Source organism: Gastrolobium bilobum, unplaced genomic scaffold (assembly GCF_033153095.1).
Source record: "Gastrolobium bilobum isolate Gb01-03AN ecotype WA unplaced genomic scaffold, APGP_CSIRO_Gbil_v1 utg11474, whole genome shotgun sequence".
Classification (NCBI taxonomy): Eukaryota; Viridiplantae; Streptophyta; class Magnoliopsida; order Fabales; family Fabaceae; genus Gastrolobium; species Gastrolobium bilobum.
Genome location: NW_026899418.1, coordinates 26,174 through 41,815, shown reverse-complemented (window position 1 = coordinate 41,815; position 15,642 = coordinate 26,174). Strand labels below are relative to the sequence as shown.

The window sequence follows — 15,642 nt, the reverse complement described above, 5'->3', positions numbered from 1 at the left end:
AGGAGAACGAGGGAAACGGAGCAGGAGAGGTGGTGACTCCCATCTCAGAGAAGGAGGAAACCGAACGACCTGTACAGCTTTCATTACAGAGCTTACTAGGGCTCTCTTTCAAGCCAAACACTGAAGGTTTGGGGAGAAATACAAGGTCAAAGGGTGGTAGTGATGGTCGATTGTGGGGCGTCCAGCAACTTCATAAAAAAGGAGATCGTAGAAGAGCTGGGGTTGGAAGTCTCTGATACATCGTCTTACCAAGTAGAAATTGGGAATGGGTTCAAAATCAGTTGCAAGGGGGTATGCAGGGAAGTTGATGTCAGTATTCAAGGAGCTCAAATCAAGCAGGATCTGTACCTATTTGAACTGGGGAGCGCTGATGTAGTCTTGGGACTTGAATGGCTGACCCAGCTAGGAGAAATAAAAGCAAACTTTAAAGAGATGACCCTCAGGTATGGCGAACGAGGGAAGAAGACAGTGATTAAAGGAGACCCAGCCTTATCCAGGTCTGAAGCTTCATTTAAATCGATCAGGAAGGCTCTTCGTGATCAGGGTCTGGGATTTTACGTGAAGTCTTTAGATGACATCAGAAAAGACGGCGGGGAGCCATGGGCCGAAATGGACACACTGATTTCAGAATTTGGAAGCCTCTTTGGCGAACCTAAGGAACTACCACCAGCAAGGTCCATTGATCATGCTATTCATTTGAAGGCAGGAGGACACATACCCAACATTCGACCGTACAGGTACCCTTACTATCAAAAATCTGAAATTGAAACTTTGGTTGCTGAGTTGTTTACAAATGGCATGATCAGGCATAGTACAAGTCCCTACTCTAGCCCAGTTATATTAGTTAAAAAGAAAGACGGGAGTTGGCGCGTCTGTGTTGATTACAGGGCGCTCAACAAGATTACTATTCCCGATAAGTTTCCAGAGCCAATGGTTGATGAGTTATTGGACGAATTAGGTGGATCTCAGGTTTTTTCTAAACTGGATCTGAAATCTGGATACCACCAGATTAGGACGAGGGAGGAGGACATCCCGAAGACAGCTTTTCGAACACATGAGGGGCATTACGAATACTTGGTGATGCCCTTCGGGTTAACGAACGCCCCGTCCACTTTCCAAGCATTGATGAATGAGATCCTTCGGCCATTCCTTAGGAAATTCGCGCTGGTTTTCTTTGATGATATCCTGGTATATAGCCGAGACAGGGGCGACCACATCACCCACCTAAGGGCTGTACTGGAGGTGCTGAGACAGAATAATCTGGTAGCAAATAAAAAAAAATGTAGTTTTGGAAGAAAACAAATTGAGTACTTGGGTCATTGTGTTTCAGCTGAAGGTGTAAGGGCTGACCCGGAGAAGATAAAAGCTATGGTATCCTGGCCCAGTCCAAAGGATATCAAGGGGTTAAGGGGATTCCTTGGATTAACTGGGTATTATCGCAAGTTTGTAAAAGATTACGGAAAAATTGCTAAGCCACTTACGAAGCTGCTTAAAAAAGAGGGGTTCAAGTGGAGTGACGAGGCAGAGAAGACCTTTCAGTTATTCAAGACTATGATGAGCTCAGTTCCGGTTCTAGCTTTACCAGATTTTACTAAGCTGTTTACAGTCACCACCGATGCTTCTGGCAAAGGCATTGGAGCAGTGTTAATGCAAGATAACAGGCCCATAGCGTTCATCAGTCAAGGCTTCTCAGTTAGAGCACAAGCTAAGTCTGTTTACGGAAAAAAGTTGATGGCAATAGTATTTGCCTTGCAGAAATGGAGACATTATTTGATGGGGAGACACTTTGTGGTTAAAACAGACCAACGTAGTCTTCGATTTCTGATGGATCAGCAAGCTCTTAGTGAAGACCAACAGAAATGGATCGCGAAAATAATGGGGTTCGACTTTGAAATTGTCTACCAACCAGGGAAAGACAACCAGGTGGCAGATGCTCTCTCTAGGACAATGGTTTTTGGGGCATTAACTCGAATTCATTGGTCTCACTTTGATGACTTAGAGTCTGAAGTACAACAAGATATAAGGCTTAAGGGCATTTTACAAGATCTGTTGATTGCCCCTGATGCTCATCCAGGATATATGGTCAGGGAAGGGAAGTTGTTTTACCATGAGAGGTTGGTTATACCCAAGACTTCAAAGTTCATTCCCCCTCTGTTGAAAGAATATCATGACACTGGATTTGGAGGACATTCAGGTTATTTCAGAACTTTTAAAAGATTGGCCGGAGTGGTTTATTGGGAGGGCATGCGTAAAGACATCAAGGATTATGTGGCTGGTTGTGAGGTATGTCAACAGTGCAAAACTCAAAATCTCACCCCTGCCAGTTTATTGCATCCTTTACCCATCCCAAATAAGGTTTGGGAAGACATCTCTCTTGATTTTATTGGAGGGCTGCCACGGGCAACGGGGGTTGACACTATCTTAGTGGTGGTTGACCGTTTCACTAAGTACGCTCATTTTCTGACTTTAAAACATCCTTATACAGCAAAGGATGTTGCAGAATTATTTGTCCGGGAAATTGTTCGGCTTCATGGGTTCCCAGCCACCATTGTTTCAGACAGGGATCGCGTTTTCTTAAGTAATTTCTGGTCTGAAATTTTTAAATGTGCAAGTACGCAGCTACATTACAGCACGGCATACCATCCGCAAACAAATGGCCAGACCGAGGTGGTTAACAGGTCCTTAGAAGCTTATTTAAGGTGCTTTTGCTGTGAAAAACCCAAAATGTGCCCTAAGTGGGTGCAATGGGCAGAATTTTGGTATAACACCACTTTTAAGGATGCTACAGGGATGACTCCCTTTAAAGGGCTGTATGGGAGAGACCTTCCCACTCTATTTAAGTGTGGCACATTCATTCCTGCTGTAGATGCTGTTTCACAGGCCTTAATGCAACGGGATGTCATATTACAAAATTTGCAACAGCATTTGCTCAAAGCCCAAGACCGGATGAAGCATTATGCAGATCAAAACCGACGTGATCTTCAATTCACAGATGGAGATTGGGTTTATTTGAAGGTCCAACCTTACCGTCTTAAGACTATAGCAAAGAAGATCAATGAAAAACTGAGCCCGCGTTTCAATGGCCCATATCGAGTGCTGGAACGGATTGGAGGTGCAGCTTATAGACTCCAGCTACCCAAGGACTGTAAAGTCCACCCGGTCTTCCATGTCAGTCTTCTTAAGAAGGCTGTCAAAACAGGAGCCACTGTCCAACCCCTTCCGTCCATGTTGAGTGCAGATTGGGAATTACTAGTGGAACCTGACGCCTTGCTGGACGTTCGGTGATCATTGCAGGGTCATGTTCAGGTGTTGCTCAAATGGAAACATTTGCCGGATTGTGAAAATACATGGGAGGATCTGGAAGTCATCAAGTTAAAGATGAAGTGCGCTCAAATAAAATTAATAATGAAATACTCAATAATATAAGGTGTTTATCTGATAAAACATATTGTCTCTATGACACTTACATACTAAGAGTCGTACCTCTTAGGATAAATCCCCAAAGGGAAGTCCATACTCGTTCAAATAGCCAACCAACTAGACAATCAATTTAGCATTCAATTGTATGTCAATCCGTACACTAACTATAAAATCTAGCACCTAATGCTTGTACTTTGGTCCATACACCAATGCACAACGACTCTATATGCAACGTGGACGGACAGACTGAAGTTGTAAATGGAACCCTTGAAACTTAAGATGTTTCGCTAACGACCATCCCAAAGGTTTGGCAAAGTGGATTCTGTGGGCAGAATTTTGGTTTAACACCACATACAATCATTCAACACGGATGACTCATTTCAAGGTGGTTCTTTTGAATTGTTATTGTATTTTTGGGGTCTGGAGGTAGGAGTAGGAGTAAGAGTCCCTAAGTCTGCGTGGTCTTTTTGTTTGTTTTGAATTGTTAATACTGTTGTATTGGTCAGGTTGTAATTCAAAGGGGCTGTTTCCCCAAGTTGTGATTAATTCCATAGAGCAATTGCATTTTCTGTTTTACTGATACCATAAAAAACCTGTTTGCATTTACTGATTTCTTTAGGGTATGTTCGGATGGAGGGGTTTGGAGAGAAAGGGAAGAGAGGGTTAATTTTTCATTTTAAAATTGAGCGATATAAAATATTTATAGAAATAAACTAGGGACAATTGGATGGCTATATGATAATCTCTCATTTTATTACAACTTACAAAATCCTCAAATAGAGGGGTATAGTACCCTCCTGACCCATTCCTTCCAAACATGCCCTTGGTGAAGAAATCCATTATTGTTTGTTATCTAAGGATGTACGATGTCTAAAAATCTTTTATCCTCTACTGTAGAGATGAATATAATCGTTTAGTGGAGGTATTAAATTCAAGGGCAATTGACCTTTCTAATGTTGAAGAAGGAAAGGAAAATACAAATTTGACTTCAAGGAGAGATGATGAGGGGCTTGCAATGACACCCGGGCTTTCAAAAATTTCCAATGAACAAAGGCATGATGAATCAAATGGAGCCATTTGGGGAAGCTCAACACCTCTTAGTCTGTCAAAAGTGAGTATTGCAACTTGTTGGAACCATTCACATTTATTAGTAGATTATGATCAAGCTCTTTGCCTATAGTTGAGATTAAACTGTTTATGCTGAATTTGGGTCTTGACAAAGATATATGCAGGATACGCTACCATTTATGTATGATATGCTGAAGATATAACAAGGATATTCTAACACCTATATTCTTACTTAATTTGTTGATGAATGATTCAATTGTACCTTTTCTCCGGTTATAGTTGTATTTTTGCACTTGGTATACTTACAATATCATGCTGAGCTTTTAACTTTCGAATGTTTATCTATCACTTTTAAAGATCAAGTGCAATAATATTGAATAATGGGGTGGCATTAAAATATCAATTTGGCTACAGGGATTTAGGCTCCCTCTTTGTCAACTAACCTTCTACCCTTCTGCAAATGTCTTCTAGGGTCTCTCTCTCTCTTTCTCAGTCTTATATTAAGACTTTGAAGTCCAGAGAATATACCTAATAGGATGAATTGTGTCTATAATAGTCCACAAATATTATTGTTGGTATTAATTACAATGGTTCAATCCCGGATATTCATAATCCTAATTATATACATATTCCTATGAAACCTGTCCTAATAAGATAAAAAGGTTAATTGAAAATTTGACCTATCACACGGTATCATAACGATACCATCCTTAGAAACCTGTCCTTTCACTATCCGGCTATTTTGTTTCCTAAAATTTGGAACTCTATTTTAACATTGTCATTATCTCCATGATACTTTCTTCTTGTGTCTCGCAACAAACTGAGTCTGTTGCGCCCACTGCCCAGCGACAAATATTTCCAAACCCATCATGTGATTTGTTTGAATTGGATCCTTCTATCCTTCTCTCCTCGCTATGACTCAAAAGTTATATTATCCTAGGATGCATTTGAATTATAGAATGTGTAGTCCTTTTAGGTTCAGATGTAATTTTGTTTGTATGATAGACAAATTAATAACTCCAGGTTCGAGATGAGATTGGTGCTTCACCAATTGAGATTGCTAGGGCATACATGGATTCCCGTGCATCAGAAGCAGGCTCCTGCTCTAAGAGCATGATTCAAACAGTTGAAAGCAGAGTGTTGTATGGTGATGAAGCTGCAATAAAACCACTACCAAAGAATTCATCAACATGTTGGCCAGGTGCTGTGGTACAGGATACTTACATAACACCACAAAGTCACAGAAGCGGATATGGACTTCATAACTTCCCCCGGACTCCTTATTCCAGAACTCTATTAACAAAGTCCAAGGTATATTTTGTTTAGTTAGCTTATCTTGTCCTTTAATGATTCAGGTTGTTTCCAAACTTGTCACACTTTTTCATTTCTGTTTGACTAGTTCATTCATATGGAAGGTGACTACAGCCAAGTTTCATCAACTCCCCTCCGGCAATCACAAACTACTCTGTATCAGCAGGTATCTTTCAGTTTTCTGATCCTTTCATGATTGTATTTGATTTGTAATATGTCGGTTCTTTGAACAATGTATTAGTCACTGAAGGCTACCATCAACATTGCTTAAATCCCAATTCCCCATAACAGATCCTGGCACGAGGAAATTGTCCACCACCTAATAAAGGAAAATATTTATAATGGAGTTACCAGATTTGAACACACCATTAAATAGCAGCCATATTAACTAAAGCTCTTCCGAGACCCAATTATGAGAAATAGGAAATAAGATTCCTATTTAATGGGAACAGCCATGATTGAATGTTCCTGTTGTTAAGTCCTTTCAGCTGTACATGTGTAGTATTATTTGTTTCCATTCTTAAAGGGATTGATCGTAGATGATATCCCCACTGAGTTTTAATCGTTTAGGTTTTTTATTTTATGAGCAAGAGAACTTAATCCTTTCCATTTTAGGCTCATAAATTAGTGTACAGGTTTTCCAATTTATGTCAGCTTTTGTAATCATATTTTGAGTCAAGGGGAATGAAACACAGTTTTCTTCCAAATTCTACTCCAGTAGTCTAAACATTGGCTGCCTTGACTTTCACATTTAGAATTATTTGGGGCAAATGGAGGTAATGTATTATTCTTAGGGATCCTATGTTGTAAAGGCCTTAGTTGCTTCCCTAATCATTTGGTTATTGCTTATGAACTTCAGATTATGGTTGTTTAATATCTCTGCTGATACTGAACATTGAAATTATCTTGTATCTCAAGTAAAAGGCATCTGAAACTTGGAAAATATCATTATCATGCAAGTGAGATTGATAACTAACTTTAATTGTAATAAACATAGGATAAATCTAAAGTTGGTGCATCAGAAAGTGGATATGGATCTGTTGGACCTATTCGACAAATTAGGCATAAGGTTGGTGTTCAATCTTCAAGAAGACCACCTTATTCAGCTCTAACTGGCACTTCACATAGAGAAAGTCATGGTGTTATTGAAGGTTTCACTCCTACTGTTACAAGGAGCACGAATCATGATGATCCGAACTGCACTCGTGAGCCACAGGACTTTGAGTTGGGTGCTCCAACAGTACACATGCATTCCAGTTTAATGGCTAAGAAGATATTGGAGCATATTGATAGAAACGTTCCCACTCCTAAAGCAAAATCGACTGAGCTGAAGTTGGCAACTAAATGGAAGTATCCTGAATCTTCTGTAAATTTCAGCACTGTCTTGTCAAATGAAGATAATGCCTTGCTTAAAATAAAAGATGGTGGTCCTTATATATATGATGGGAATGATGGAAAGAAATCTATGCTGACAAATGAAGGTAAAGGAAACATCCATGTTGATATTCAACCTAGGGAGTGTACCGATAAATCTATCAATGTCAGAAAAGAAGGAACCTTGGCATCTGATATGAATGTTTGCCACGGCATCCCAAGACTCAGTAATGATGCAAGGGCTACACAAAGTTTTGGTGGTTCTCAAAGTTTTCTTATGAAGTCTACTGAAGAGGTACTCTAATTATTTAATGGCCGTATTAGCTTTCTTTCTTGTATTTTTCCTATTTGGCATTCTAAATTTGTGTTTAGACCTTATTAAATTCAGTAGTTATTCTGTTTAAAATAGTAGTGTTAAGATAATATAGGTAGTAGCGGAATAGAGAACCAATAGCAGATGAGGATATTGGGTTGCAACAACCTTGCCTACATGGGAAGGAGGGTGGGAAGGAAGAAGAAAAGGGTGAGGAGCAAAGATAAAAGGGAGGGAAAAGGATGGGAGAAGGCATCCAAAAATTGAGTGATTTTGGGAACCTTTGGATCAGGAGGTAGGCAGACTCTCAAAGATCTGCTGGACTTTTATATTTTTATTCTGTTTTTCAGTTTAAGGAAGAGGGATTTCCCTATTCTAAGGAGCTAGAGTACGTTGTTTCATTCTAAGTAATGCAAGTTCTTATGAAGAGCAGAAGTGAGACCCAATGGCCATGGCACTTGGGGTGTCGTGCACGTCACTGGTTCAAGAATTGATGAAGTTGAATCATTATTGTTGTAATCCCTTTCGAAGACCGGAGATGTCGAACCGAATGCACATAAATTGGGCAAAACAGGAAAATTTAGGATTTGAAAAGAGAAACTATTGTTCTCAAATCAATTATCAAAATAATAGAAAATTCAATTAATTTCCAATAGGAATCTTAAATACCCTTTTATAGGCCAATTGAAAATAAATAAGAATTAGCTACGCCTAAAATAAGGAAACAATTAAAATTAAATCAACCCTAAAGTTTTACAAATATAAATTTCACAATCAGTCTTGCTTAAAATACATCTCAAATCTTAGCCCTCAAAACACCCCAACTTCCTTGAATACGTGGGTCATACTTAATGGGCCATAAATTTGATTGAAACTGGATTTCTAAAATCAACCCGTTTAGTGTTTTGCCCATGCTTAATGGACCAACTCTAGGTGCACCATCTTCTCCTGCTATGAAAAGATTCTCCCTCAAATATGTTTAGTATTATTAGAATTTCTCCATTGAAGGATAACCAGAGAAAGTGAGAGAAAGAGAGAGAAAATCATTTCTGTTATTGAGTGTAAAAGGAAGTGAATCGTTACATTGGGATGCTTACACAGCTCTATTTATAGAGCTGAAAATAACTCTACACTAAGTCAGCTAACTAATCACTAAATAACAGAAAAGGAACGACTTAACAGGCACTAACAACCCTGATAAAAGGGAAAGAAATCATCTACAATAGATACACATAAGGCAAGATACTGCTACTTAATACTCCCTCTCAAGCTCAACAGGGTTGGGGAGGCAAAACATAGTCCAACACTCTGAGCTTGGATTTGAAGTCAACAAAGGGAACAAGGGGAAGTGGTTTGGTGAACGTATCTGTAATCTAATTTGCAACAGGAATGTGGAAAACTTGAATATCCTTAGCCACAACCTTTTCACGAAGAAAGTGAAGATTGAACTCTAAGTGTTTGGTGCGGGCATGTAAGACGGGGTTGTGAGCTATAGCCACTGCACTGAGATTATCACAAAAGATTTGAGGAACCGACAAAGGAAGTTGCAGCTCATGAAAAAGAGATTTAACCCATAAAATTTCAGCACACACAAGTGCCATGCTCCTATATTCAGCTTCAGCTTCAGCTGTAGAACGAGCTACAAGAGATTGCTTCTTTGACCACCAAGAAATCATATTAGGTCCAAGGAAGATGCACGCACCAGAAACAGATCTTCTGTCATCAGGATCACTACCCCAATCAGCATCACAGAAGCATGCAGAGGAAATGAGCCAGAGACGGATTTGATGGACTGAAGGTGCAAGCCGAAGCTGATAGTACCTTGAAGATAGCGCAAAATGCGCTTAACAGTCTTCCAATGCTCTAATAAAGGCTGGCTCATGAACTGGCATACCTTGTTAACCAAGAAGGCAATCTCAGGTCTGGTGATAGTTGCATACTGAAGTGCACCAAGCACAGACCTGTATAAATAAGGATCCTCAAACAAATTACTACCAAGCTTGGTCAATTTACAACTCGGCTACATAGGAGTGGAGATGGGTTTAGCTTCAAGCATGTTAACTCTGGTGAGAAGATCTTTGATGTACTTAGATTGAATGAGAAGCAAGGAACCTGCAGATTGCCTCTTGACCTCAATGCCCAAAAAATAGTCAAGATTTCCGAGATCCTTTAAAGCAAACATAGAGTGAAGTTGTGAGATAAAATTCTGAATAAAAGGAGCATTATTTCCTGTAATGATGTTGTCATCCACGTAAACTAGCATGTAAACCCGCATGTTACCAGCCTTATAAATAAATAAAGAGGGGTCACAGCGACTAGCTTGAAAACCAAGAGACCAAACAGAAACTTTTAGTTTCTCAAACCAGGCTCTAGGTGCCTGTTTGAGTCCATGGAGGGATTTGTGAAGTTTACACTCAAGAAACTTGTTCTTAGCCTCAAAACCAGCTGGCTGCACCATATAAACTTGTTAATACTCCCATCAGGATTTTCTTTTACTTTGAATACCCATTTACACCCAATAGCCTATCTGCCATGAGGTAAAGTGATAAGGGACCAAGTATTATTACTTTGTAGTGCTGCATACTCAAGTTCCATTGTTGTGCTCCAGTGGGGACTAGCCAAAGCCTGCTTAACAAAAGAAGGTTCAGTATAAGAGAGTAAAACTTGAGTCCTAGCCAAAGTTTTGGACCTTGTAACAATGGAATGACCAGGTGAGGAAGGACTCTGAAACAAATGGAGCATACTCAAGAGTGAGAGAATTCTGCACTAGACGAAAAGGTTGAAATGGGACTAGGAACATCTGAGTGTTGAGCATTTTGGGAAGATGGTGAGTATAGTGAATCAAATGCTAAGTTAGGAGTACGTAACTGAACTGAACTAGAAGAAAAATTGGGCTGCGGACTATGAGTGACAGAATCTAAAGTACTGGCAATAGGTGACACAATTGTGACATGATCATTAGAAAACTCAGCAGTGTGAGAGGGTGTTGGGGAGATATTTTCTTGACCAGAATGAGGTAGAATAGATAAGGGAACAGAGGTGGAGGCAGATAAAGGTGACATGACTTGTGGAGTAAGAAGAGTGTTGTTGTTGTGCCATTCCTTATAAGTAGGGGTGTTAACCGGCCGAGCCGAGCCGAGCTTTGGTCTTAAAAGGCTAAGCCTGTGTTTAAATGTGTCAGCCTGACCAAGCCTGTTACATGTTATTAATATAATTATCGGCCTGTGGCCTGACTTATTTACAAAAAATAAAAGCCTTGTTTAGCCTGTTTTAAAAAAATAAGATAACAAAAATTTATCCAAATAAAATATACAATCAACCGTATTAGTAATTCCGTAAATACTCATAAATTCAATGTATATCCAAACAGCATAATATAGAACCAAATCATTCAAAAAGAACATATTTGGATATAAAAATCCTATCTTCCGGACTCAAACAGATGTATCCCTTGTGATTTGGAGAGACCAAGAAAAATGCATTACTTTGATCTAAGTTCAAGTTTATGTTTGTTGTATGGCCTGAGAAAGGGAAAACAAGCGCACCCAAAGGTTCTAAGAAATTTAAAGTCAGGTTGCTGGTTGTAAAGCTTAGTACATGGGATTTCAAAATTAATGGCAAAGGAGGGAAGTCTATTTATGAGACAAGTGGCAGTGGTAAAGAATCCTTTCGGAACAAGAAGGAATTGTTAGACTGACTCTCACCTGGTCATTTATGTCATCGGTAGAGAAGAATGAGCCAAAAGAGCTAAACCAGTTTCCGCTATATGTCTGTGCTTTTTTTCTACAACACCATTTTGTTGGGAGGTATGAGGACAAGTAACTCAATGAGCTATTCTACTCATTTTAAGATACTGAGTAAAGGCCCTAAACTCACCTCCCCAATCTGTTTGAAGAGCCTTTAATGGGAGTTGAAATTGATTGGTTACCATGACATGAAATTGCTTGAAGATAGTTATGGCATCAGATTTCTATTTTAGAGGATAGTGCCATGTGTATCTAGTATGAGCATCTACAAAAGAGATATTATAGATGTTGTCAAGGGATGATTTTAAAGATGATGGTCCCCATAGATCACTGTAAACAAGGCTGAACGGTTCCTTATATTCAGTGCTAGAAGGTAGGGAATGCAGTCTATGAGATTTAGCACAACAACACGAGGAGCAAAATTCTGCCATTTTATTACTGAAGTGTATATTACATGATTTTAGTACATTTCTAAGAGAGTCTATATGTGGATGTCCTAGACGACAGTGCCACAAAAAGTACAAGGAATTAGAAGAAGAGGTACATTCACTATCATGTGTATCTACAAACAGTATTAGAGGACTAAGTGCTAGAATTAATACTAGGACTGATAACATTGGCAGAATTGCGTGCAAAGAGAGATTTACTTGCAATTGGAGTAGACCTTTTGATAATTTGAGATCTCTGTTCCAACAGCACCTTGGAGGAGTACTTTATGTGAAACCTGACATTTCACAAAACAGATATCAGAATGGAACTCAAAGTAAACTGAATTATCTTTGGCAAACTTACTAACACTGATGAGATTTTTGGTGATTGAAGGAACTAAAAGTAAGTTCTTAAGGTGAAAATGAGTGTTAGAATCAAAAGGAGATATAAAAGAAGATGAACCAATGGCTGTTATAGGCAGACCCTAGCTGTTTTCAACAAAAATTTGATCTATACCACTAAGTTGATGTCCCTGCACAACATTCTGAGAGAGACCAGTGACATAATTCGAGGCGCCAGTAGCCATTCAACTAATGGTGCTGTGTTTGAAATGGATGGAGCAATTATGTAAGCTTGAGGTTGAACTTGTGGTTTGTTATAATGAAAAGACCTGACATTCTGAGGTTGTTGCTGAATGAAATACTGTGGATGGGAAGTGTTTTGAGGTGCAGGTAAGGTTGGAGTGAAGTTTTCTTCAAATCTATGCCTGCAATCGCGAACATCATGCCCATACTTATAATGAAGTTGGCAATGGACGTTTGTTCTAGTGCCACATCCTCTTCCACGATTGAATCTCCCATTTGATCTTGCTCGTCCTCTATTTTCACCATGTGCAGTGTTGAAACGCCTGTAATTTGATTGCTCTGGTCGACTCTTTTCTGGTTTCAGAAACAGAGACATCTTCTTCGTCTAATTCAGGGGCTTTGGCACCGATTTGATAGAATCTCAGCACAGAAAAATAAGGAAAAATATAGAACTGTCTATTAAAACACTGATATTGTGATATCAATAACAAGTACATCAGTTAACTCAAAAGGATGAAAAGATGACAATCGAAATACAAAATAAGAAGATAACACAGGGCATTCCAGAGGCCCCTTCTTTCCTGAAACTCTCTTCTAGCCAATCTGTTAAGTTCCACTGACCTCCCCTCACACCCCTTTATCCTTTTTCAGTTGATTAAAGCGGTAATGTTCTAGTGAGTGGGCTCTCATGCTCCAGTTGGAACCCTTTTGTAGCATATACATGCTTAATCTCAGACCTTCTATCACATTCATATGAAGATAAGAGGCATATGATGTATATGTAACAACTTGAGGAAGAGTGTTAGAATTAATGGATTATCTCTACTGGTATGTAAATGTCATATGATTACGGTAGAAAATTTTGTATTTATGATACAATCAATCAGGATTAATTGTGGAATCAATTGTAATAATTGTAATAGAGTCCAATGCCAATACATATTTAGATATAGAGAGAGTGTGTGTGTGTGTGTGGACACAACAAAGTCACTCAAATCTGATTTTCAAGTACCATAATTTGGTCATTTTGCTTCAAGCAATGGCAACCTAGTGGTGGTTTTCCTTGGGGACGCTTCACCTTGAGGACAAGGTGAAGCTTTTGGGGCGAAGTATTGTTAGGCACCCCATGGTTACGGGAGTTAAGCAAAATAGAGTAGAGGAGAAAATACAGATGGAATCGGTTGTAATAACCATGCTTACATGGCAAGGAGGGTATGATGGAAGGGGAAAAGGATTAGGTGCAAAGATAAAAAGTAGCTAAAGGCATGGAAGGCGTCCAAAAATAGATTGAATGTTTTGTGGCTATTTGGCCAGGAAGGTTGGCAGATCCTCAAAGATCTGCGGGAGTTTCTATCTTTTTTGTTCTTTTTGTTTTTCAGTGTAATCAAGAAATAGCTAGATTCCATTGATTCTTTCTCGATAATACAAGTTTCTATCATGTAGGAACTTTTGAGGATGCAGTAAGGTTAATTTCTAATAAAAATTTATTATATATTTTAAACATATGGAATTTTTTATTTAGTTATCATAATACATTTTAATTTTGGCATAATATTTCGAGAACCAACCGTTTCTATATACCCACTGTGCAGGATGCTTTGAAGACTTTCCCAAGTGGCTGTCACCCTTGTGTAGTAAATCAAGAAAAGAAGCCTCTCTCTAACTCTGCAGCCAGCAAAACAGGTTTACCTCCCATTATCATCAAGAAGCCTGAATCAAGGTGGACCTTAGCATATGATAATGGCTCAGGATTTACCTTCCCTGTTTCTGCATCCTCTTCTGTATTCTCTGAGCCACCAACACCATCCATCATGCCATTATTCTCTACTGGGGATCAGCACCAATTAAAAGAAAGTTCTACTGAACTGTCGTTTAGTTTTGGTTTAAGAAAGTCCAGTGCGGCCATAGTTTTTTCCTTCCCTTCTACAAGCAATACTGTTATTCATAATGATGCTGGGGACATCAAATTTAACTTCGGTTCAACTGAGAAGGCAAGGCTGTCGTTTTTATTTGGAGAAGATGCTGTCTGCTGTTAAATGAAACTGCAAAATGAGGTTCCAAAAGTTGTCTCAAATTTTTTTTTTTTATTATTAATTTACGGTTACTGTATTTTACCCTATCGTCCCAGGGCATATTGTACTCTTTTGCTTTCCTTTTCTTCTTTACGTGAAGATGAGTAAAATTAAGCCGTTTTGATCAAGTTGTGTGGTTTATCGGGAGCTTTATAACATTAGGTTGGGAAGATGGGAATTTTTGCAATATAATGTTGTGTTTTTAGAATATTGTTATCATAGGACATCCAAACCTAGATCCGCATGCAATTATTAAGTCGTTAGGAAGCTAAATTAGGCCATCAATCCAATGACCAAACCTGGGGTCAAAGTTTCTTTAGCCTCGTTAGTTAGTGACCAAGACCAAACCGAGATATAGATGTGAACTGGCGAATTGTACCTGCACACCTTCAGAAACGAGCAGCTATACACTTGACGGAAGTTGCTTGCTGCTACGGTTGTTATATCTCCCCCCCGTGCTTTTAGGCTGTGTCTGTTTAAATGAGACCTTTGAATTTTGGTCCTCGAAGATTTTTGGAACATCCACTTGGCTAATGAAATGATACTTTTTCAACTGTCCCAAAGTTGGATGTGAAGATGTGGATTTTCTGATGTGAAAATGTGGTTATATTATTTTATCATAATCACTCATTTAAAAAGTATATATTTTTCTCTCTTTTATCTCATCATCAATGAGTGGTTGTGATCAAATAATATGATCGTATGATCACTTTTTCACATGAGAGGATCTAAATCTTCCAAAATTATTGTTTACTAGGATCAAATTATTTTTATGTTATGACCAACAATCATGAGGACTAAAATCTGATATTGATAAATCTTTCAAGGACAATTTTTTAAAAAACCTTCTGAAGACCAATTATGAGTTTAATGTAAAAATTATTTGATGTACATTTGTAGTAACAACAAAGTGAGTTAGTGAGAAAAAGAATAAATCAAAAACTAGAGTTATTGAAGAAAGCTTTGTAGTAACAAGTCGTAAAGCATAAGAGTATATGGAACGTGAGTTTAACAACACGCACTAGCACCGGCTTGAGGTGATAATCGGGTATCATATCACAAGTCACTTAGTTTGAGTATCTTGGACTAATTACTATTAAAAAATATTGTAAGATGCGAGTATATTTGATTCAAACTATGTGAACGAAATGGAAAAATGTTGCGGGTTTTATTTATGATAAAAATGTGTCATAAGTTTAAAGAAAGCAATATATAGCATAGTCATGAATTAGTTTTATGGTACTAAATATTTGATGATAAAGTGCTTGAGAAGTCAAAGTCCAGATTGTGGCATCATTAGTTCTTGAGGATAGAATTTTGATTGC

General features: G+C 38.6%; 1 protein-coding gene across 1 annotated transcript in view; it reads left to right on the top strand.

The window, feature by feature from the left end:
• The window catches only part of LOC133290388 (nuclear pore complex protein NUP1), a 34,279-nt gene extending 19,823 nt beyond the window's left edge, over positions 1-14,456 (top strand). Inside the window, exons 4-8 of the mRNA XM_061488456.1 lie at positions 4,318-4,531; positions 5,512-5,799; positions 5,888-5,965; positions 6,797-7,468; positions 13,838-14,456. Coding sequence (XP_061344440.1) covers positions 4,318-4,531; positions 5,512-5,799; positions 5,888-5,965; positions 6,797-7,468; positions 13,838-14,281 — 1,696 coding nt within the window. The 3' untranslated portion in view covers positions 14,282-14,456. The remainder of the gene's footprint in view (positions 1-4,317; positions 4,532-5,511; positions 5,800-5,887; positions 5,966-6,796; positions 7,469-13,837) is intronic.
• Positions 14,457-15,642: the final 1,186 nt, after the last annotated feature.